Source organism: Plutella xylostella, chromosome 25, assembly GCF_932276165.1.
Source record: "Plutella xylostella chromosome 25, ilPluXylo3.1, whole genome shotgun sequence".
NCBI classification, from domain to species: domain Eukaryota; kingdom Metazoa; phylum Arthropoda; class Insecta; order Lepidoptera; family Plutellidae; genus Plutella; species Plutella xylostella.
Genome location: NC_064005.1, coordinates 6,882,629 through 6,908,086, shown reverse-complemented (window position 1 = coordinate 6,908,086; position 25,458 = coordinate 6,882,629). Strand labels below are relative to the sequence as shown.

The following is a 25,458-nucleotide window of genomic DNA, read 5'->3' as shown; positions in this document are numbered from 1 at the left end:
CAGCACAGTTCTTAAATTATTGTTTCTTATTCAGTTGACAAGTTCAGTTTGTAATGGTTACGGTTTTAATAATAGTTAATAATTAAGTTCGTATCGTTCTACATTCCGGTGCTGTTTTACTGTCGTTTAAACTACGATTACAAATTACGTATTTCATGTATTAAAGTAGGAAAACTAGCGTGTCTTATACAAATTGGTAATAAATCTATGCTCACACAACAAATTAAGTTACTGTGTCCTCTTTCATGAATCATTTAGGTATATTTTCTTTAATCAAAGTTCATGAGTACTAACAAAAAAAATTATTCCATAAACATTCTCTACTAACCAACGCAATTTCAAAACAAATACGAATTTTATGTAAAGTCAACTCACTCAATACATAAAAAACGCTAACTTCTTTTTTAATTATGATTATTACTAACGTGGCCTCCTTGCTACCGGTAACGTACCAAGGAGGTAGAACATCGAGTGTGAAGGCGCGGCGTAGGTGGAGCCACCTCGGGGGAAATCACCCAAGTACCCCCTCTAATGTTAGAAACCCAAGCAAGACGTGTTTATTTAACGTATTGAGCACGACACATTTATAAGCGGGCAAAAAAATATTAAATGTTGCAAGCATTTAACGGATTGAGTGTATCTTAAAATTACACAAATTCCTAGCAGCGCTTTTCAGCTCTATGCACAAAGCACGGGAACTCTTCAAAAACGAACACAGCTACAAAATTAAAATTCATTTCTAGTCTTTTCTCCATTGCAATTTAGCCGCTAAAAATATCTTTTCGGGCGGTCTTTCGAAAAGAGTACAGTACCACTCGAAAGTGACTCTCTAAAAACAGTTTCCTTAAAAAATAACCGTTGGTTGTCTCCTCAAAGGACCAATTAGCTTTCGAAATTCAAACTGGCGTGAACGGTCTACTCCAGGAGTGGTCAGCAACGGCCTCTTTGTAACCCTTTCATGCTAGCCATGCGAGCCCTTCCGCTTTTTCAGGCTTTAAGACGTAACAGTACTCGTGACGTCATTAAGCTCAGTAAGCACTATATTTAGTTCTCATTTTTTACATTTACATAGCCTGCTAGTTGAGTTCGAATCAACTTACATTAAAAAAGCAGGCTTAAAAATTAGCCATGTAGAATTCAGCCTTCCCTCAACGGAATAATTCGAAATTCACACACGAAAAATGCTAACTTCGACATTTGTACAAAGAGCCGGCATGACGAGTGGAATGGAAACTTAACCAATATCTCCATAGTCGGCCCTTATTAAGCGACCTGCCCGAACGCTGTAGTTCAGTAATAAAATCTCAGCAAGCACTCGAATGAGCTGAACTTTTGAAGCGTGGAGGGGGCGGGGGGGCAAGGGGGGGCAAGACAGGGGTCAGCGGGGGGCGTCATTAGCCGGGGCCGGCTGCACTCTTTTTTGTCCCATTTAATCGAGTAAGTTACGTGATTGTGACGGATGGCTCCCGTTGTCTTTTTAGCTGTCAGCTAGATTTATGCCCGATAGGCTCAGCCTAGCCAAACGCCAAACTATTTTTATTCACCCCTATCGCCAGACTAGCAGTTAAACTCGTAAGACTACACAAAAAACTCATTGACAACGTTTGCAAAAGAACGCTAGAAATTCGCTAGAAAGTAATTCGAGCAGATAAATATCTACGACCCGCATGCGAACACAGCATTCTACTTAAAACACAAAACTCTGGCAGGAAAGTTAACTGCTTGAAACACTTATCAGATACGTGACGAAAATAAAACGAAACCCGATTAATCTTTTAATTAAACATGGCAACGGTATGGAATACCTACGCTTAGAGCAGGGTAGGCAGTTTGTATAATGACACTCGCACCAAACATTACTGCGGCCGCCCCTGTGCCGGACGGCAGGCTGAAAAAAAGTTTTTTCACTAACTGAAGTATTAATCCGGCCCGGTATTAGTTTACCCGCGCTTACTACGTCTTTGTGTGCGTCTGTGCATGTGTGAATGCACACACACACACTCGCAAAGATGAACTTTCCGCACAGACTACGAAAATTCAGAGTTGACTGTGCTACGAAGTTCTCAACGCAATTTCGGCAGTAGCCATTTAACTCTTGTAATATCGCGCACGGAAACGAATAGTTTATTGTTGGAGTTATTGCGATACTTTCTGTTGTTAGTCAGATATTAATGCAGTTTTGGATTAAAGCATACATTCTTGGAACTTTCAGCTAATATGATACTGTAACTCTTTATACAGTACTTTTTTTTTACATAATATTTCGAACCAAAATAAAATCTTAGATAAATTTTTCCTGAAACAACCCTCTGAATCGCAGCCTACTCTGTCCAATACAGCAGACGGTCGTACTCATTCTCCCGTACTTCTCCAAAGCTGGACACCGTCCACTCACACACACACACACACACACACACACACATACACAGACACTGCCTTATGTAGCACATAAGCAGGCCTCATCCGTAATACCCCCTCGAATCATTTAAGCGAGTTAAAAAAGTATATAGGTTTTAATAACCATTGTTTTTGGTTACGATTGAAATGAGTCTGCGAACTATTTTGACTGGTGGGGGCGGAAAGTTTAAGGTTATCGGGGGCGCGTTGCCTGCAGCTCCGTACCTACCGGGGGTGCGGTATCTGTCTATAGGTATATATACTAGTTCATTGTAACGGATTTAACATGAATCGCGGTTCCAAGTTTGACTTGATATGGCACTGATGTAATTGTTGGTGTAGGTAATTTGTGAGTGTTTAAAGGTCTTCTTTTTGGAACAATTTATGAAATTGTGTTTGAATTTATTTAGCATATTGTTATGTATATATTTAGAAATTTCGTGATTCGTAACAGAGCAGATAATCCTTGTGGTGATTGTCAAAGTTCCATCTTTGGTAAATATTTAGATAAATAGATACGACTAAAAACATGGCTATGACTTTGCCATGTTTATACTTATAGAAAGTGTATTCTACCCGTAAAATCCTAATTACTGGCTGAATATTTACTCACTGATAAAACAAAGTAAGAATACCCAACAACCACAAACGGTGTTAAACCCGCATACGCCAAATACCGTAAGATACACACAACATAAAAAAAGAACTCACATGTCCTACATTTCATTATCAGCTGACTTCGTTCACTTTAAATTTCTAACCGAGGATTTGCCGATGGTTTTGTTAGAAGACAAAAAATACGGCTTGAAAAGGGTCCCGTTTCTAAAGCTGTATCTATTCTGAATTCGCAAGACGGCGGGAACAATAAGGGAAGAAATGTAAAGAGGAAACAAAGGATTGACCCCCGTGCAGCGTCTTAAACTGCGGCCACAGAGCTAGGGCCGACAGACTCGGCTGAAAATATTCTTGATTCGTAATGCCCTAAGCTGCTGAGATACCGTGTAAAAGTTTTAAGGACATACTTAATTATTTGTTTGCGAAGATTGAAGTTAGTCCAAGTTTAGTTACACATACCAAGTAAGTGTAACTTAAGTTGACGTCTTCTTTGCTCGTCAATTGTACAAAAAAACTCATCCCCAAAATGTACTCAATTCCTCCAATAAGTAAGTAGGAATATTTTTCAAAATACATTTTGAAATAATATGAAGTCTCAGTTCAAATATGTTATATGTACCTATAGCACGTAGTTAAGGATGCCAGATCTGATAAATTCGTAGGTCTACATTCTTGGTGTGAAGCGGCGTTCACACGGGAATCAAGCGTTTTCTTGAGGGGAGCAAGTCGCCCATTCTTAATAATGTACTTTAGCTACAGGCCCACTGTTGTGACTCACCCCGCCTTAAGATTACGAAGTTTACTTATGCATTTTTTCCTAATTAACTGAATTGAGTCCTAATTTCACGTAATTAATTCTAGATCCCGATTAATAACAGGTATATTCACAACCTGTTATTAATACATACTTACTTGTTTTACATGTAATAATAAAATTATCGATAGCTCAATATACTCGTAGTTTAATATAAACTCAATATAATAATTTCCTATAACCACCACATCTAGGTAGGTAAGAAGCACAGATTGGGGAAAAAAAACTAAATGTCATCAAACAAAGAAACTTAAGACGTTGCATCCCGGCCAGGTACACGCAAGATGCGAAATCTTAAGAAAGCCATTTATAGCGAATCTTAACTCTACTGCATTCAATAATAACTTTACAGTCCACACCTTAGATCTCATATTCTTTCAAATATTTACAACTATTCATGATTCTTCCACGATACTTTTGATATAAAATCAGCATAGAATTCAATATGAATATCATCCCTATTTACAGTGTGTTGGGGATTAGATTTGCTTGTGGAATAAAACAATAGAATATTTGGAAGTAAGCAGCTGTTGGCAGTAACGGTTTTTGTAGATTTGCCCGCGAAATAGCGACATGAGAAAGTCAAAAAAATCACACGAGAAAAATAAGTGATTTTAATCAAAAGTATGGACAAAGTTAAGAAGATAATTAATTTTATCAGTCTCTCAATAAAAAGCTATTGAAACCAGATCACATTTCATGGCTGTGAGCACTTAAAGCCACACTTAAGTAACATAATTATTATAACATCGTTAGCATCTTTTAATGAAAACACTCTGGAATTATCGAACTCTAATAACGCTCTTTATCGCTTCACTTGGTTTTTTAAGTGTTTATACTTATAAATATGTTTTGATTACTAATTGGTAATTGCTGAAGTAAAGAAGAAATCTTAAGTCCAAGAATTAATACATGTAGTTATTCATTTATTTTAATCTGGTAATATTTATCGGTAAGTTGACACCTCTCTACCCACATTAGACCATGTGCAAAAGTAAAGTTTTTCCGCTAAAAGACAGTATGCAATTATTTAGACACTTAATTTACTTTACTTAGGTACTTAATTAGCAAGACTGGCAACGCCGAGTGCCAATTAAAAAATAATAGGACTAGAGGAGGTGCTACAAGTGCGAAAGAGATAGCTATAGCTTCGCGGGTGCTACAGATCATCTCCAGTTATCGGTATTGACAAGTTATACTCCACGCAGTGTCAAGAGATTTGCATGTTCGAATTTTGAATTTCGTCGCAAACTTTTTTTCTCACATGCCATTGTTTACTCATCTTGAATCGTACAATCGAAACCTACTTGAAAAACGACTCGTCTACGAAACATGTCACCAAAGCCCTTGTCTAGACCTAATTGGAAAACAAAAAGACCAAACATAAATCGCAAAAAATCGGAATATTTTTGAAGCCGCTGCTTATTCTCTTCACGCCTTTATTGGCTTTCGCGTCCGCAACGCATCGCCTCACCTGCAGAAATGTAAAAAACCGAATTAGCTGCCCTGAATGCAAATGTACGAGTAAGTAATTAGCCCCACGAGAGTCGATGCGGGCGCAGAGTGAGCACTCGGCAGGGCCCTTCCTCACCCGCCATCGATGGCATCGCCAGTGAAATACCGATGTAGGCATTCTGGGACTATTTATATTCAACCAGAATGATTCCTTTAAAAAATTGTTTGGAATTATAGATTTTGACATCCTTGTCTGAGAAAGGCACTGTCAGTTTCTTCAAATTCATAGATACAACTGAAAAATTCCGTTCGCAAGGGGTCTAAATAAACCCGTAGGTCACAGATAATTCACCAGGGTGAAAGAGGAAGGCACCGGCCCTTGCAAGCGAAGCGAAGAAGATAGCGATGTAAACGAACAGGCTAATCAAATCCTTCACCACCTACTCTGGCGCTGCCTCTAGTGCCACATATAATGGCATTTCGAGCCTCCGCTGTCAACCGCCAATTATTACGACCCCTAGAGGACTTTTAAACAGAGATCTCGTTTGCAAAAAAAAAAATATAAGTGTATTTTTTTGTTTACTAGTAGGCATAGGGATTGGTTGGTCACGTAATGTTATGTAGAGTGAATATTCGGTCTGATTTGACTTAGCAATAACAAATATTTTTTAAGTTTGTTTCGTTTTAAATTGCAACAATGCGTCCTTCGGTCATTGCATTACAATTTTTACTGTAAACTACTTTAGATAAATTTAATTTCGAAACATATTACTACAGCTCTACATAATGTATGTATTGTATAATCTTCCTTTCTGCCAGTACCGTACTTGTACCCCCCCCTAGATTCCATCATTCTACTCTCTAGTTTCCACAAACATTGTCACTAACAGTCCCCGATCTTATCTTCCAGAGAGTTCTACTACATCCAGATGGAGAAGTACGCGCGGCAGGCCATCAGCGAGGGGCTGAAGGCGGCCGAGGAGCTGCACGTGGCCGGCGACTCCGAGCTGTACCGCGTGCTCAACCTGCACTACAACCGCAACAACCACATTGAGGTTAGCATCTTTTATTTATTCATTTATTTGGTATACAAAACAGAATAAAATCTTTACAATTTAGAATATTAGCACTGAAGTACTAGAATTTATGCCAAAGTATGCATACATCACATAACTATAAAGAACATGCTACATAATTAATTAAACATAATATCTGAGTAAGTTCTTTTGTTTAGCGAATTTTGGTTTGTCACTGTTACGTATGGGATGAAGGCGCCCCCATTTTTATGGACTAAAGATATTTTCATATAAACTAGATGGAGTGTCAGTAGGTTAGTATATTTGTGAGTTTACTCATTGGTATAATGGTTATCATAAAGTTGTATTTAAAAATCAGTCAGGAGGCACACAATCTTGTTCGTATAGATATTTTATCTAAGTTCTGGACACTCTTCGATCTAGCGAAGTGACTTTCTTCTTTCTTTATATATTTAAAATGCCAGAGTTCTTTTTCCGTATGATACTATTATAAAAAGTAGCTGCAAGAATTCCAGTTATATGGATAACTCCTCAATGTACCTATTTCCCTGAAATACTTGTTCACAAAATGTGGTGGGCGTCTCTCTTAGCCATCTATGTATAGTTCATTGCGGGAGTAGCGTTGAAATGTCAAGAGAAACCTAGAAGTGTATATTTAAAGCCATTCAAGCACCACCGTTACGTAAAGTACAAAACTTGGTGTAAATGTTGGACGTTTTCATAGTTCATCCGGGTGCTTTGTACGAAAATACAAGACTGAAATAAATATTCCGACAACGGGAGACAACTGACTCGTTTTTCGATTACATAACCTGCAAATATGCTGACACAGACGTCTATTATACTAGATTCCCCAAGTTTACGTACTGCGCGTGTCAAAACTAGTCAAAAGGTCAACTTTTGGTTCATACATTTATTTCCGTACAGCTGTTATTATCAGTGTCAAAAATCAGCAGCGGCACGCGTGGTTTTCATAGAAATGTGTGCATTTATGGTATCTAGTACAAAAGACGTCTTTGTATACTGAATACTGACCTAATCGTACGGAAAGTAACTCACTCTCCTATCCCTTACATGACAGCTGTACCCAATACTCAAAACATATCTCCCTTTAGGTTCCTATCCAATACTTCCAATACTCAAAGCATATCTCCCCTCAGGTCCCGCAGAACTTCCGGTACGTGGTGGAGCAGACCCTGCGCGAGTTCTTCCGCGCCATCCAGGGCGGCAAGGACACGGAGCAGAGCTGGAAGAAGAGCATCTACAAGGTGATCTCGCGCCTCGACGACCCCGTGCCCGAGTACTTCAAGACACCCAACTTCCTGGAGCAGCTGGAGTAACGGGAACACACAAAAATAAAAAAAAACACGACACTCGCATTTAGGCCTTCAGATTCAAAATTTATGTAAAATTAAATAAATTATTAAAAGTAAAACGGTAAACGTTCGAGAGAGTCCCGACTCTGCGCTCTACTAGGAAATTCATTAGCAAGTAACGACTAAGACAAATTTTAAGTCACCTAGAATTTTATTTGTGCACATAATATATTTCGCTATATATAATTATTATATTATGATTAAGTATTATCTTAAATGTTTTTATAGTTGTGTATATCTTGAAATCATTTATTGATTTATTCTTTAAGAGATAAAAAATCGATTTAATATATTAATTGCTTAAGTTTGAGATGTTTTGTTGTTTTTATTTGGTTTCGGTCCTTGGTTTCCTTCTGGTTCGGGCATCCTTGGTTGTTCTCTTGTTGCGTTGGCCGCTCGGCCCTTGTCAACCTTTACCTCGTCGCTATTATTTTAGGAATAATTAACGTTAACCATAGTAATTAGTACAATAGACCAGGGTTGATTTTCGATCCACAGACAAACAAACAGATTTATAACATTATTTTTATACAGATAGCCGGTTTTCTGTTCGTGCAGGAAGTTATGATACAATAATAAATACTATTACCGTAACAAAATTCCAATATTCATTACACATCTTGAGTTGAGATTAAAGTAAACATCCTTGTTTCACGTTATGATACATTTCGGCAGGTTCGGATCGCAATATTCGTTTAGTCCGGGTCATCCCGGACATAGGGTTAAGTTTATTTTTTAGATAAAATACTATTTTCCGAGGCTTTGCGGGGGCAATACCAGCTAATGAACGGGCGGTTACAGCAACCTATCGTATATCTAATCACACAGTTCAGAATTAATAATTACAATATGTATTTGACTCAATTTCCTTTAACAATATAACTCCAATTATAATACCGTCAATCTTGTATGTATCTCAGCAGCTGGCCCGTTCATGGAGCGCACGGGAGAAGGCTCGCACAGACCAACAATATTGAAGGCAAAATCAAACAAACCATTATTACTGTCGCTACAAAAAAAATACTAAAATCCGCACGATTACTTCCGACAGTTCTCTGTGTCAGTGATATTGGAGCGACACGTCCGATCAAAAGTGCCTTCAAAATCAGTCAATTTCATAACAAAACAATAAGAAATAGGCCATATTACAACATACATTGAGGCCCCTCGTCCTCTCCGCTGCGCTCGCGCCACCCCCGCCAGCCACTGTTCGCCGTAATCTGAACGATCAATATACATACACACACTATTATACTATAGAAGATTAATTAGTATGATTCGTAGATATACGTAGCGCGGCGACATTCGGGCTTGATCCTGAATCCTGAAACACATTTGTGAAGAAACTTGAGGCTCTCCTAACTTTTTTGAGGAATTAATGAAAACGTAATACAAAAGTCCCATGTAGCCAGAGACGGAATGTTGAGTGAAATGGTGTTCGGATGATTTCAGGAACAATGCCGAGTGGCGTCGCATATCTCGATGTATTTGTTATACCACGTAGACCCGCCGCCCCCCGCGGCTCACCCCCTCGGTTACCATCCTCAGTTACAGACAGACAGATACACAATATACACATACTCAGTTCGCTTCTCTACATAGACTATACATAGATAGATAGTTGTACAGAGATGTATAGACACATGTACATAAAATACAATAGGCTAAACAGAAGAGTCAAAACTATCTTAGCGCTAAAGGTAAAGTTAGCTCAATAGACACGGATAGATTCTAATTCATTTGCAGATTGTACAATAAGATTATCGCATCCTCAGTTCACAGTATGACCGCGGGGAGGCGGACGGCTTAGCTAAGCAGGTTTAAGATTTCATTTTATATTACCTATACACGTTTGTTACCGTTTCATTTGTAACCATTTGAACTATTTGATGATAAGTGAAATAAGTTCAGGATGGACCGCGCCGACTGATGAAGCAGCTACAGACGAGACACAAACCTTACAGACAATGACACAATCCCCACACACCAAGTTTTTACAACAGATTTTTCGACCATAAACTGGTTTTCATTTTCTAAATTTTTCTCAGGCCGCGATTCTGGACCCACAATGTCCCGTGGGCCGGAGTCGCTGGCCTCCACTACAGCCATAGTACAGCAATAGCCCGGGTTAAGTTTCTGCGATACACCGTGAGTTCGTCGTTACGTCGCGCAGGGCTAGTTCGAGCATCGTTCATGTTACGTGTTATGTTACAAGTTGTTGGTTTTGTTCGTCCATTGACCGCGCGGGCGGAGCGGAGCCTCTCTCACCGGAATTGAGGAAAACATCGATGAAGGAATTGATTATTCGTAGCGGCAACATTGCCTAGACCCCGACATCCCTGTAGCTGTAAGCGCAGGGGCATCCCTGTAACTGTAAGCGCAGGGGCCCCGCTCCGCTCGCCGCTCATTCCGCGTCATGTTTTATTCTTGTAGTAAGTAATGAGTCCGTTATTCCGACTTCTCCATAGATTCCTCCGTATATTTAGACGTTAATGCAGGCTACTCAACACATTTTACAATAGACAAGAATGAGTTCCCACCGACAGCATCGACCGACGTGCCGTATTTAGCAAATACTTGGAGCCGTTATTTCATAATTTCACCGAAATTATTTTTCGACAAGGTAATTCTAAGACGACTATAAGCAGTAGGTTCGTTTGGCATTATACTGAGCAGTTACAGTTGTGTTCGCGGCGCGCCGCAAGACCACAATGGATATATCGATATTCGCCGATTCTCGTAATGTTTTCAGCGTTTGGATTATTTAAAATTTACATTATAAGTTATCGGTTGACAATTTTTCTAAATTAGTGTAAAGACTCAAGTCTGAAACATCGAAATGTTTAGTCCACAGTGATCGTGGAAAGGCATTCCACAGAAAAAGTACAAAATTCGGTGTTGACTTTTAAAGCTCATGTTTGTATCTATTATATATGTAGATTAAATAAAATGGCCCTTTCGGCGACATCATGTCTTATCTATTTGTTTAAAAAATCTTGTATCTAGATATAGTGTATCTTTGTTTCAAAAGTGTATCTATAAAATTTATTTTACATTGTCATAATTATGTATTTTGAGTCCGTCTAAGAAATGTTTGGATTATCGTGTAAAATCAAATGAATATGTAGGTTTATTTTCAAAATTATATAAAAGAAACTGGATAGTTTTGGTTTCACGTTTGGGTATTATGGTTCCTAAATTGTCGAAATTGTAATAGACTCTATCGTATGTAGCATTTCATTTTTGGAATTTAGAAACATTTAGATGTACCAAATAGATGTATCAATCAACTTTTCTATACATGATTAAGGAGATGCGAAAAATTAGCTAGTGTTCAGATATTATGTAAGTTGATCCGTTATTGATAACTTATTGATGAATCTGTCTAAATTGAGCACGGATTTACAGCTACTACTAGAGTTGTCGATAAACTTGATATACACCGATGATATTGTAAGTTCAGTATAATGTAAAGAAGATCGCAAAATTGTCACAAATATAAGTATTAAACTAAAGTCATCCATTATCAAACAGAGCAATCGTAATTTTATGTTGATCAATATTGTGAAAGATATTATGTTCCATATCCTTGTGGTCTTCATTGTAACAGCAATACAAGCATAAGATTTTGTGTTCATACATAATGTGTACGTATTTTTATCTATTTGTGTATCAGTTATGTTCGTTTTCAAAAGTGTGAGCTACAGAAATTGTTGTGGCATCATTTCGTATAATGTATTTTGTAAACTACAGCGAGCGGTCGCGGATGCCAGTGATAAAAATTAGAAACAAAATTAAAAAAACGAAACTATTTTAGTAAAAGTGTAGCGAGTCGGCCCGCGCCCGCGCCTCGTTGCCGTGGCTAGTGGCTCGTGGCTAGTGGCTATGGCTAATGGGCGCGGGCCGACCCGCTGACTTCACATTTGACTAGTTTTATTAAGCGTTTAGGCGTTATATTTCGGCATCCTCGCATTTGGACTAAGTGATAGGGCCCCGCGGCCGCTGCGTCTGATATATTTAGTACAAATTTCATGATGTTAAGGTTACGAGGCTCAAAGCTTTTCTTTCGGAGCCCCCGCGCCGCCGCCCTCGCCCAAAACCGATGATATAAATTCGTCGTGTATAAAATTTTATTCAAAAAAGAGTATTTTTGTATTGAATATTTCTAAAGTTGGTGTAAAGATCAAAATTCCGTAAATTATAGCGATGACAAGAGGAAGATGGCTAGGTGAAATTAGAGTGTCATGCGTTTTTGTATTTAATTTTAAGAATAGCATCGGATAATAATCGCTTAGGAACATTAACCATTTGTAAATAAAAAGTTGACCGGCTCGGGGGCCGGGGGGGCGGCGCGGGGCGAGTTATAGATAAAAAATATATAAATAAAGATGTTTATATGGTTCTGGATGTAAAAAAGATAAATTTAAAAACGATTTTAAGATGATGAAAAGAAATTGAAAACGATTCCTCGGTATTTGTCTCGGGATGGCCGACGGGTCACTATTGTAATCTGTGCGCCTCAGACAAATCATACCTAATGTAACGAAAACTAACCTAACCTAACTACGCATTAATTATTATGATTCTTAATACTACAACAATACTTATACATTAATATAATATCACATTGTCATAATGCTTATAATTTACGAGCGTGTGTCTTTGTCCATGAATGTTTTAGGAAATAACCACTGTTCGGTGTATTAGCGTTATTAATTGGAATAATAAAAAAATATTATGGAAAGTTAAAGTGTAACAAAATTGTACAATCGGCCGCGGCTACACGTTGCGTTCACTTTTTGGTCTAAAACTAAACAATTGGCTGTTCAAATTAATAATATGTTGAGACAAAATTTTCAAAATTGACTATAGAATGATGTGGACCAAGAGTCCACAACACCTCCGTCTGTAGGAGATATGTTGATACGAGTGAGGGAATGTTTCTTCATGAATATAACGAGTAATAAAGCTAAGCTTTTATTTGAATGTGATCTTTTATTTATTTACCTTGCACAATACATTTCCTTAGTCCATTACTATTATATGTATAAGTACCTGTCTGTGCCTAACCAAGGTCTCTACGCAATTAAACGCACGAAAATGACAGCCCCCTTATGAAAGAGCTTAAATGAAGCTACTTGATATACTTATTTATAGTGACCTGAAAATAATTCTGCATTGTGGCAATAAACTAATTTTCTTTCTTTTTCTTTCAAATTCCACCTGGTTCTACAAATGAAGCTACTTATTCTATATATATATATATATATATATATATATATATATATATATATGCACTCACAACTGCAATCCCCGAAGGGGTAGTCAGAGGTGGCTCACAAGCGAGCCACCCACACATTTGTACCTACTCACGTGATAGGTTGCGAACCATATCGCCGTTTTGGAATAAGTACAATGCACTTAGCATACACGATCTAGATGTGCAGGTGTCCTCACGATGTTTTCCATCACCGTAAGAGCACGTGGTATTATTGTACTTAAACTCCTTAATTGAAACCACAATTTAAAGAATTCATTGGTACAGGCCAGAATTTGAACCCACTGCCTCTCGATTGAAAGGACGAGGCCTTATCCATTACGCCACCACCTCTCTACCACCTACTTATTCTAGACATGAATTTTGTCATTCACGAAAATCACGAAGCAACAAATCGAATTAGTATCATTCAAAGAAATAACGTTATATTGATAAAAACTAAATAAGTACACACGGAAACGTCAAATGGTCGGCAGGGCACACTAACGTAGTGTATATGTGCACACTAACGTTGTCTATGTGTGCATAAACGCAGAAATCGGTTTACACACCAGTAACAAACCACACACACACACACACAACAGCACAAACGAGTTTGCGCGTAGGCAAACGCCCGTATACCAGCTGTGACATAAAAATATCAACCGGTAGTGTTAGTGAAATAGTTATAAAATTGATGTGAAGCAAAATTTCACTACCTGTGTCTATACACTTCGTAGCTCATTGGTAGAATGTTGGACTAATGAAACATAGGTCGTGAGTTCGAGTCCACGGATGGTTATTTTTATTTAACTTAATTCAAATTTTGCGTTAATTTAAACACTGTTGAGTATAAAATTAATATATTTGAAACTGACAAATGACTACAAGCTGCATAGCTGTCGACTATTTCTCTTCGCCAAAAATATATGATTCGTTCTTCATTTGAGAATTAAAACCATTCTACCCTCATACAATATGAATAAACGAAATTTGTTTTTAGTTTTAGTTTCAATTCACCTCTGCGTCTGCAAAGTGATTCACTTTGTGATTTGTCAATTTAATTAATTACTCTTCGCAGTCAGTATGGAAAGTCACTTAACCATGTTCAAAAAGGCGGAGATAATCGTATTTATATGAACAAAACATTACAATTACAATTAGTGAAATCGCAAGACGTTTAACGGTAAGTAACATAGAATTGTAAATATTTTATTTGACTGTTAGAATATTTGTATTTGTATAAGCTAAGTATTTGTTTTTTTTTGTTTGCAGAGAAGAACTGTTCAATTATGGGTTCACCGATACGCAGATTCGGGACATGTAGACAGTAGTCGTCTATACGGATGCAACACCACGCCATCGAGATATCGTAGCTGCACATAGCGCTGATCCGTTCTGCAGCACCCGTTCTACGGCCACAACACATAATCTATCCCTACAAACCGTACGGGTTCACTTGCGTGCTGCTGGGTTGCGGTGTCGGAGGCCGACGAAGAAAATTGCTCTAACCGATCAGATCCGACGATGTCGAAACAGAGTGCGTTTTGCGACTGACTATTTTAAACTTTGATTGGTGCAACAATGTGGTGATATTTAGTGATGAAAAGTCCTTTAAGTCAGACAAGGATGGATGGTAAGATATTATGGCGAAAAAGTGGTGAAAATTATAGTTATTGGGGTTAGCTCAGTAATTTTTATTTTTTCATTTGTATAAGATTTTAGTTATTTTGTTAAATACTTATTATTATTTACAATTATGGGTAAGCCATGTGTTAATGATGTTATTGTTACTGAGGTTGGAATAAGTTATCTTATTTCTAGCTAATTAACATGTTGATTCATATAACTAATGACTTGCCTATTTACTTTAGTAAAACAGCCAGTCCATCCTTTTCTGTAGTTTATTATGATTTAAAACTGCTAATTGAAAATTTTCCTTATTAATATAAACTACAACTATGTTTTAAAACGAAAAACAACAAAAACGTAACATCCTTACCCCCTTATTCATAGAGAAGTTACAATACGTTTTAACTAATAAACTGTTTTGTCCCTCTCCGACAAAGAACAATTTGTTTCTTGACAGAGAGGGACAAAACAGTTTATTAGTTAAAACGTATTGTAACTTTTCTATGAATAAGGGGGTTAATGTTTATGTTACGGCAAGAATAAATTTTGTAATTTTAACACTTAATAACTTGTTTCATTTACTTTCTGTGTTGCTTTTATTCGTATTTACTACAATACTATTATTAGCCATATTAAAAAATAAATTAAATCTATAAAAAAAAACAAAAAAGGAATTTTGTAAGTTCAGAGGGATTTGAACCACCATACCGATTATTGTAAGTCTTGTATCATACCAACTGAGCCATTCAATCTATTACAATGCATTGCAAAATTTTGCTTCATATCATAAAAACAATGAATCATTGTCACTAGCACAACTACATGCTTACAATATCCGTGTGTGGGTTGCCCAGAACTAAATAATTACGTCGACGTCGCTGACACACACATACACTACCTACGTTAGTGTGCCCTGCCAACCATTTAACGTTGCCGTGTGTACATCTATTTCTGAAATAGTATAGCCAAAGAAACCACCTAAAATCGAAGTTAAAGAACATTTTGCAATAAAAATGAAAGCGATTATTTTCTTTTCACATGCGTGTAGTTTTTAAGGTGTTCAATCAGTGTGTTCTGCCTATCCTCACTTACGGAGCCGAAACACGGACGCTCACTAAAGCCGACATGCACAAAATAAAAGTCGCACAAAGGGCTATGGAGCGCGCCATGCTCGGCATCTCTCTTGTGGATCGTGTGCCCAATTCGACGTAAAACTCGTGTGGATAACATGGGTAGCCGAATCACAAAATTAAAGTGGAGATGGGCAGGACACTTGGTTAGGAGGGACGACGGCAGGTGGACTGGGGCAGTCACAGAGTGGTGGCCAAGAACTGGCAAACGAGGAATAGGCAGACCGCCGGCCCGATGGTCTGATGACATTGTTAATGTGGCCGGTACACACTGGACTAGACTCGCACAGGACCGGAAGAGATGGCGTGATAGGGAAGAGGCTTATACCCAGCAGTGGGCAGATACGGGCTGATAATGATGATGATGCGGGTAGTTTCACATATTGAGAACCACAACACGCTCGCATGGTTGGTTGCTGCGCGCGCGCCACTGCCATAGTGCTTTATTCCATCAAACAATGTGAATTTAATAGGAAAAGTGACTACCCAGTGACTCCCACTCATACAGGGTGTAAAAGTGAAGTGATAGTCGTGTTGTGTGTTGTGTGCAATCATTTCAAAAGAAAGGGTGCGTCCGTTAGAACATTTTGCTTGAAGAAAATTTTACCCGCGCTCTGGCCCTAATTCAAACAAATGATGACAAATATAAGAGATTTTGGGGGTGCAATTTTCTTGAGCGCTTTGCCCTCTCTTTACGCTAGTAATATATAGTAATATATAAGTCAATGGTTGAGTGTTGTACTGACTACTAGCTACCGCACCGCACCACCGTCAGTTTAGCCATCAACGATCCTCGCTTATCCGTCTGATCTATATGTCGCAGTAAGATAGTTATAGCCGTAATATAGTTATATCCCTAGGGATATGATTATATACCGGAACATAGTTATACGAAAGCGATTCATTACTATCTCACTAGGGATATAGTTATAAAACGGAACAAGTTTAGTGATATAGTTATATTACTAGATTAAGTTCAGTGTTATAAATGTATTACTTGATTAAACTTAGTGAAATAGAAATCTACCTCATAGAATTAAATAAAACGATAGTATATTGGTTTTATCTTTATTAAAAAATATACTTTGTGTTTCTGCAGTTAGTTACTTTGTGTCATTTACACGTATTAAAAGTAATTTAAATTATTTAATTTAAATATGATTCTTTGAATTTATAATTAAAAGAATCATATTTTTAAGAATTTAAGCATTAACAATAAAATCAAAACTAAACTAAATTTTAAAAGTCTTATAAAGTTAATCAACATTTTGAGATATCTTTATCAATTATCAACTGAGATCATGGTTTCAATAAAAATATTTTAAAATTTTTGTTCGGACAAGTAGAGGAATAGTGACATCTAGAATAACATAGCACTGGATGCTTCTTACAGGCACATCTTTTAGTAGAACACCTATTCGTTTTATTACAGGAACATTTTCAATAACCTTGGCATCAAAGCCAAAATGTTTTATCGTTATTCATTAAAAAATCTACACTATATATGTAGGTATAGGTAACCTGCAGTTACAAATACTTTGTGGCATGAACAAGTATTAAAGTAATTGAAATTATAATTAAAACAATCATATTTTTTGGAATTTAAGGCATTAACAATAAGTACATTTAAAACTAATCAAACAAATCTTTTTAAACTTATGAACGTTTTTGAGATATCTTTATTTCTTATCAAGTAAGGTGAGATCTTGGTTTCACTCAAATAGCTATTTCACGAAACTTAATCTAGTAATATAACTATATCACTAAACTTGGTCCGTTTTATAACTATATCCCTAGTGAGATAGTAATGAATCGCTTTCGTATAACTATGTTCCGGTATATAATCATATCCCTAGGGATATAACTACATATATTACGGCTATAACTATCTTACTGCGACATATACACAAAGCAAATCTATACAAGATACGTCTGATTTGACAGATAAGCGATGCTGCAGGATTGCTGATTGCTAATAGTCGGTGGTGGTATCCCCGCTTGTGACCGGCCCGCAAAGAAGATTTTGTTCGGCAGATTCAGCAGCCTCCTTACCCACACATGTACCTACAGGTAAGTGATCTGTTCTACTCTACCATACAAATATTGAATCATAAGTTTATATCGCTGAGAATACTAAAACTCCCTATGAGCCAAACACAAACAAATCGAAAATTGGTTCAGCCGTTTTGAGCTACGCTACCACAGACACATTAAACTTATAACAGGCTTCTTTTTCCATCAGGGGTTAAGAAATATAGCTATTTATGAAGCTGACTGTACAAACTACTTAAAGTCGCGTCAAAGTAATTTGCAGAAACGTAAACGCCAGAGCTATGATTATAGCCAGAGAAATGCGAAATTATGTTTTGATTTAATGACATATTATGTACCCACATGCTACATCCATATAAATAGACTGCCAGAGAACCCTGGAACATAATATTTAATACTTTCAAAGTGGTTAATCCGACCTAATAATACCTACCCCAAGTGTGCAGTCAATGGAATAATTCAAGTAAGATGGTTAGCCCTTTCAGCTGTACTTGTCACAAAAGTTGTAAGCAATTTTCAATAAATTACCATACCTCGACTTCGCAAGGGTCATAAGTGGCAATGATAGCCCCTAAATAGGCATCTTAGTGCTTCATCAAAGCGCTAGCCTAGCCTCTCCCTAATCACCCTATAAGCTCAATTTCTTAATCCAATATTTGCGAAGGCTACCATAGGCAGGCATAGGCATGCAAAAGCACCTAGAGGTTTACGTTAGTAACTAGTACGGTACGCGGTTACGGTAGTACCTAGGTTATAAAATACATAGCTACTTACCTTAAAATTATGTATACTTAAGCTGAGTTTCACAAATTAACTTTAAGCTAATGTCGACATTAGTGTTATTATAAGCAAGGCTTTAACAGTATACATGTCGCAGGCAACTGGTTTAATCTCCTGTTTGATTGAACCGCTAGCCCGTTCATTGGATGACGCTATTCAGTTGTATGACTAGGCCGAACGTTGATTGTACAAGCGTCACAAAACGTCCAACTAGTTAGCGGACTTAAAATCAGTCAGGTGGTGAATAAAACAAATATGGCGTCTAACAGCGAACAGCTGACATAAAAATCACTTTTATTGTTATTTTTTGCAAATAAATTAGCTTTTAAGTGCGTTATTTATGTTGAAATAGTGTGACAACATGGATTTACCTATTATTTCACCGCCGGCGGATAGTTTCAAAGAAAAAATGTGCTGAAACTGGATAATTATGAACAACATTATCAAGGTACGTTTATTGTTATTGTTTAGTTAATTTGTGAGATGAGAGCTTTGTGACATAGTCTTTTTTTGACTCTTGTCTGGTCATGTTCATCCTAACCAGACATTACAAAGTTGCTATACTATATCCCATTTAACGACTTCGCTGAATAACGTTCAGTCAAGACGTTAGACGTTACAGTCAACCACTTGACGAGTTGTTCTTTAGTCATTCAACTGAGTAGCGTCATCCAATGAACGGGCTAGCGGTTCAATCAAACAGGAGATTAAACCAGATGACTGCGACATACATATGGACAGGAAGAGGTTGACATAGATTTAATTCCTATATCAGCTTTATGATCCTTTCTGCAACTCGGCATTAGCAACCATGTTTTGAACCTATAAACTAATAAATTACTGTATTAAATCATTATAAACCGATAAAAATCGCTCAGCGTGCTATGGAGAGAGCTATGCTTGGGGTTTCTCTGATGGATCGTATCAGAAATTAGGTTAGGCCTGGGTCTCCTATTTACGCCGCAGGTCGCGTCCGGCGTCAAGCCGTAGGCCGCGTCACGATGCTCACTATAGAAATGTACTGATGCGGTCTCCCTCGCACGCCGACGTTGGCGCGTAGATGTAGTGAGCATCGTGACGCGGCCTACGGCGTGACGCTGGACACGACCTACGGCGTAAATAAGAGACCCGGGCCTTATCCGTCAGAGGACAGGCTTGACTAAGGTTACCGACATCGCTGTCAAAATATGCAAACTGAAGTGGCAGTTGGCTGGTCATATCTGCCGAAGAACCCATAACCGTTGGAGTAGACGAGTTCTCGAGTGGAGACCACGAACATGCAAACGCGGCGTGGGACGCCCTCCTGCCCGCTGGACTGCCGACCTTAGGCGGGTAGCCGGTAGTGGTTGGATAAGGAAGGCCGAGGACCGAGTGCAGTGGCGACCTTGGGAGAGGCCTATGTCCAGCATTGAATGATTATTGGCTGATGATGAAATCATTATTATGTAAGTATCTTCTTACTTATTTTCTTTTGTGTTACTTTCTGATAGAGAAAAAAATTAAGTACACTATACATCTGATGATTCTGACGACCCGGCTTAATGAGGAAAGCTGCGAGTTGTGGAGCTCCTAGAGGCTGATGATGAGGCACGTACATAGTTACTTCTTTGAAGAGAAATCCTGAGGTATGTAGGACTAAGACTAAGGTTCCCTGTCTTGGAATATCAACGTTAAAAGTTACTTGAAGCGTGATTCCGAGTCAGGATAACTTGGGCTTTAGCCACTTTTCAGGCGTCGAAAAAACTCTGTGAAGTGACATCTAGTGGATAAAGTTCAAACTACTGACAAATTCTCGTGAGTTTAAAAATAAACAAGATGTGAAATAATATGTAAGTATACTGTGTTATAAAATAGTTCTGAAATGATCTAAAAGAGGGCGCTTCATGAACTTTTATTAAAATGCCAAATGTAAATGGATTAGTATTCAAACTAATGTAACTTTTCTATCTGAATAACCCTAATAGATTATTAACTTACAGCAATATTTTATTTTATTTACAATGTTATTTTCTTTGGTTATCTGTAATCTTTTCCATAACTTAAAGCTCGAAAAATCATAAAATTTTACTGAATAAAGGTGGCGTTTGCGCCAGTGACAGAGACAGGGGACCCTCCAACACATGAAATGTATCAAAGGAGACCGAGAGGTAGGTCTCGCTTCATACATCCTCATCATTTTATGTGTTGTGGTTGCGGTCTCCTGTCTCTGTCGCCTTAAGAATGTCTGTCTCAGACACAAAGCATCAGATGCAACGGGCACTTTATAAATTATTGCTTGGAAGGACTGTCTCATTTAAAACTGATTTAAGTTATAGTAAGTATATAAAAAACCACATAATAAAAAAAACACTTTATTTTTTTACTAGGCACTGAAACTTTAACTTTTAATAATTCCTAATTGCTGATTCTGTAGCTCGGCAATACCAAATAACATAAGTTTAATGTGTGCTTTAGTCTCGGCACTTTTGTTTCTAAGTTCTTCAGCTTTTTTCTCAAACGCTTTGATCCTAATTTCTAAGTATTTATTAGCTTCTTCGGTGCTAAATTCTAAATAGTGATTTAATCCAATATTGAAGAGTAGATTAGATGTATCTTCCACCGCTGCTTCCATGAAGAAGTTACAGCCTATGTTCACTTGAGTGACGAAGCCATGAGGATGAACTGCCTTATCGGTGACCACTTTCAAGGTATGCTTTTGCTGAATCAAGTCTGAGATCTCTGTATTGACTCCTTGTAACCTGAGGTCCACTTGTTTCAAGTCCTCTTTGAGGACATTGTTGATAAACGCCTCGTATTTCAGAATTGTCTCTTCGATATTCACTTTCGACATGATATTAGAAGTTGCAAAGTCCAGAATTTTAAACTTTATTGAACAACAATAACACAAACTTAACCTAAAAACATTTTACAACAGCTGATACTATTGGTTAGTCATGTTTATCCATGTTTATCTGATTTGTTATTTCTTATTGCTAAGCATTTAATTTGTTATTTGTGTTCAAAAACGTTATTGTGATATTTACGATCCAAAAACTACAATTTAAAACATGACTTCCTGACCCGTTTGATTTAGATTTTTGTCATCATTTTGACATTTCAACCCCATTCAACCCTTTTAACAACAAACTTGACGCAAGATATTTATTTACAAAGACAGTTAAAACATCCATAAAAGTAAAAAACGTCAGAGAGAGACAGTATTCAAAGTGCGTAAAGAAAAAAAACATAAATAATGTGTGTGATGGGGTTGTTCCACGGTTCAAAGTACAGCTGCGTTTGGAAGAAATCGGCAAAAATCGGAATTATCCGAAATTCGTAATAACCCACCTGCACCTTACATATTTTTACATTTTTATGTTTTAAAACACGTTTTTATGTAATAATGTAATGATTTTTCTTTAGCTTTATGATGTATGATTGATAACAGTTTATGATGTATGAGATACGTATTGATAACAGTCTCTAAAAACGGGCATAGAATTTGCAACGCCATCTATCGGAGTATGTACAAACTTTAAGGTCAACCAGCTATCGTAAATGAAATTATAATAATAATGTGAGTTTTGTAAGTGGCACTCTATTCCTAACTATTATTGCCCATCAATAGATGTCACTAGCAGGATTCAATTTATATGTAACAAGCGTCTCCGTAGTCGAGCAAAGCGTCCGTAGTCGAGCGGGCTTCAGTGATCGTAACTGATCACTGAGGTTAAGCAACAACTGGCACGGTCAGCCATTGGATGGGTGACCGATTTCAAGTCGTTCTTTTCTGGACGCTTCCGTGCTTCGGACGGCACGTTAAGCCCTGGGTCCCGGTTGCTGCTTCAGCAGCAATCGTTAAGCCTAGTCAAATGCCTTCGGGCGGCTTGAAAACATCTGACAGTCGGGTTGCCTACTTACCCGACAACTCTCTCAGCACAAGCTTGCTTGTGTTGGGGTCCACCAACCCGCACTTGGACAGCGTGGTGGACTAGGCCTAAAACCCTTCCTTCACTGGAAGGAGACCCGTGCCCCAGCAGTGGGGACGTAATGGGTCGTGATGATGAAAATTGTAGAAATAGCGTTAGTTATAAATTTTATTTCATAGTAATACTTAAGTCTATTAATTATTGTAAGCCAAATAAGCTCCAGAGAAACGCCTGGAAATGTAATTTCATAGAATTACCCTCAAATTCATAGAACGTATTGTAAATTTATAACAAGGTTAAAATTAACTTTGAAACACACAAGTTTCGACTCTTTACGTCAGTCAAAAAGTTGAAATTCGTATATCTCAACGTCAATTTTAAACCTATTGTAAAGTGTCAAAAAGCTCTACGAATTTGGAGGTTAGTCTTCGAAGAATTAGGGGAACCCGGGGTAAGACGGGGTTGCTAAGGGAAAATAAAAAAAACAACAGGTATTTATAACCACAACGTTATCAATTATTTATGGCTCATTAGGAACTTAAAAACAAATACTTTGGCACAGCTTTTGCCAAAAAAGTAATCATTACAATTGACTTATTTAAAGAAATGTAAAAAAAACCGGCCAAGTGCGAGTCGGGCTCGCGCACAAAGGGTTCCGTAGCAAATTACAGTTAAATCAACCTATCTCAAAAACTATAAGAGATACTTTGATCAAACCAAAAATCGTTGAAAGAGTTAATTAGCATGCATCACCTCTATTTTTTTTAGAATTTTATACCCCGTAGTTATAAAAATAGAGGGGGGGGGACATACTTTTTACGACTTTGAGAGCTGATATCTCAAAAACCGTTCACTTTAAGAAAAATGTTTTTTAGAAAACTTTATATCATTTTAAAAGACCTTTCCATTGATACCCCACACGGGTATGTACGGTGGCCTGCGCCTAAAAGTATACAGGCGGAGTTTTTAAAATAGCGATCCCTGATGATGAAGGATCCAGCTACATTTGTTATAAATCCGGGGACGTGTTGTGTGTGATGTGTGTAGCAGTGGTGTTTATGTGGATGTGCTTGAGCAGCATGTGAGCGTGAGATCGCTATTTTAAAAACTCCGCCTGTATACTTTTAGGCGCAGGCCACCGTACATCGAAAAAAAAAATTTCATCCCTCAGTTACATGTATGGGGGGCCCCACCCCCAATTCTTTTTTTTACTATTTAGTGTCATATTTTTGTAGCGGTTCATACAACACATATTCCCATCAAATTTCATCACTGTAGTACTTATAGTTTCCGAGTAAATCGGCTGTGACAGACGGACAGACGGACAGACGGACATGACGAAACTATAAGGGTTCCGTTTTTGCCATTTTGGCAACGGAACCCTAAAAATGAGAAATAAACCATCTTTCCCCATGTACGGGGTAAGATGGGGTAAGTATACTATGTGGTGCACAAAACAGACAAACAACACTTCTTCTGCGTTATTAACGTCAACACCAGCACCTGCAGCGTGAGCCCAATGCCTGCACCTTGACATCCAACCCAGTTTTCCTTAGATTTAAAGTATGACTGTTGATATCCTCACAGTAGAGGTAGATACAGTCATCTTCGTTGTTATTCTTCTTCGTAGGCAGTATCTGCTTTGTCTTTTTAGCCAATTTCCCTGTACCCCTTTTAGAGCCCTTCTACAATGTCAAATATCGGGTTGGAGAAAAAAAAACTTAACCTAACTAGATCCGTACCCTATCTTGCCCCTCCAAAATACCCCGTCTTGCCCCACGTTATATTTTTTTATAAAAATAATTCATAACAAATAGACCTACAGGATTTGTAACATTGAATTTATTTTATTCATAAAAAAATGTCAATGTTAAAGTGATTTTGCACATATTTAAACAAAGCGTACAAACCTTAAATAAAAACACACAATTACCAAAAATGCCACTGTTTTACTTACTGTGTTGTGACGTTGTATTTACAATTGAGCTTACACAAAAAACGCATGCGCTTCACACCTGCTGCCATATTGGCGAACTAAAGATCAATCATCTAAGCCTTTCTATTGGCTCATTACTCAGATTCCTAAGATATATAGTTATGCATATAAGTGGGGGGTCCCGTCTTACCCCGGGTACTTTTCTAACTCTGTTCAAAGACCGATCACAGAAAAACGCGATAAAGTGACTGACACCTATAGAATCGAGAATAGGTCTTCCAAAACGTCGGATATAATATTTAAGTACCTATATAAGAATCTTAAAAGTGACACCTATTTTCGACTTAGAGGAGAGACTGTTCAATAGTTCACCTCGACGAACTTGATATCGATATTCGGCACCAATCATCGATAAAATAGGTTTTATTAAAGCCTAAACTGTCACTTGAAGATTTCTTGCGAAACGAGTAATTCCAGAAAAATTGTATTATTTATGGTCTGGTCAATGACAATGATCTTTTTTTAAAGAAGTCAAGCACCTGCTTGTTGGCATGCTAGAAGCCAGTAGGTAGGTACCTACCAAATGTTATAGTTTTTTATAAGTAAACTCACGAGCAATGAAAAAGTTCCACTTAAGTACTTACAAAATGTCGATGCCCAACGACCCCAGTTTTTAAAAATCATTCCATTAAGTAAGTATTTGATTAAACATTTAATTTTTTTATTGTAAATATTCTGATACCTAAGCTGCTAAATTTACTACATTATTGACGACACCTAAGACTGGTAGCCGGTTAGATGTTAGTGGTTAGATGAGGAAGGCCGAGGATATAGTGTTGTGGCGCTCCTTGAAAGGTCCCCTAGAGAGCGGTGGTGGCTTAGTCGGGTAAGCGCCCTGATTAATCCCGGCGCTGACATGTACGAATGAGTTCCTTTAAGTTAAGTACTATGTATACCAACCATCTCTCTTACGGTGAAGGAAACCATCGTGAGGAATCCTGCATATTATTATCTAGATTAAGCACATCTAAACCCACCAACTCGCAGTGGACCAGCGTGGTGGCAAATG

At 37.7% G+C, this 25,458-nt stretch overlaps 1 protein-coding gene and 1 long non-coding RNA gene across 4 annotated transcripts in view; one reads left to right on the top strand and one right to left on the bottom strand.

Moving 5' to 3' along the window:
- The window catches only part of LOC105385603, a 67,834-nt gene extending 55,154 nt beyond the window's left edge, over positions 1–12,680 (top strand). For all 3 annotated transcript variants that reach the window (XR_005253791.2, XR_005253790.2, XR_005253794.2), the window contains exons 6-7: positions 6,192–6,336; positions 7,479–12,680. This is a non-coding gene — a long non-coding RNA (homeobox protein prospero). The remainder of the gene's footprint in view (positions 1–6,191; positions 6,337–7,478) is intronic.
- An 8,205-nt stretch (positions 12,681–20,885) lies between these two features.
- Positions 20,886–21,485, bottom strand: LOC105385601 (protein UXT homolog). Its single transcript, XM_011556006.3, has one exon. It carries the CDS (start codon positions 21,373–21,375, stop codon positions 20,923–20,925), a length of 453 nt encoding a protein of 150 aa, XP_011554308.3. The 5' UTR covers positions 21,376–21,485; the 3' UTR covers positions 20,886–20,922.
- Positions 21,486–25,458: the final 3,973 nt, after the last annotated feature.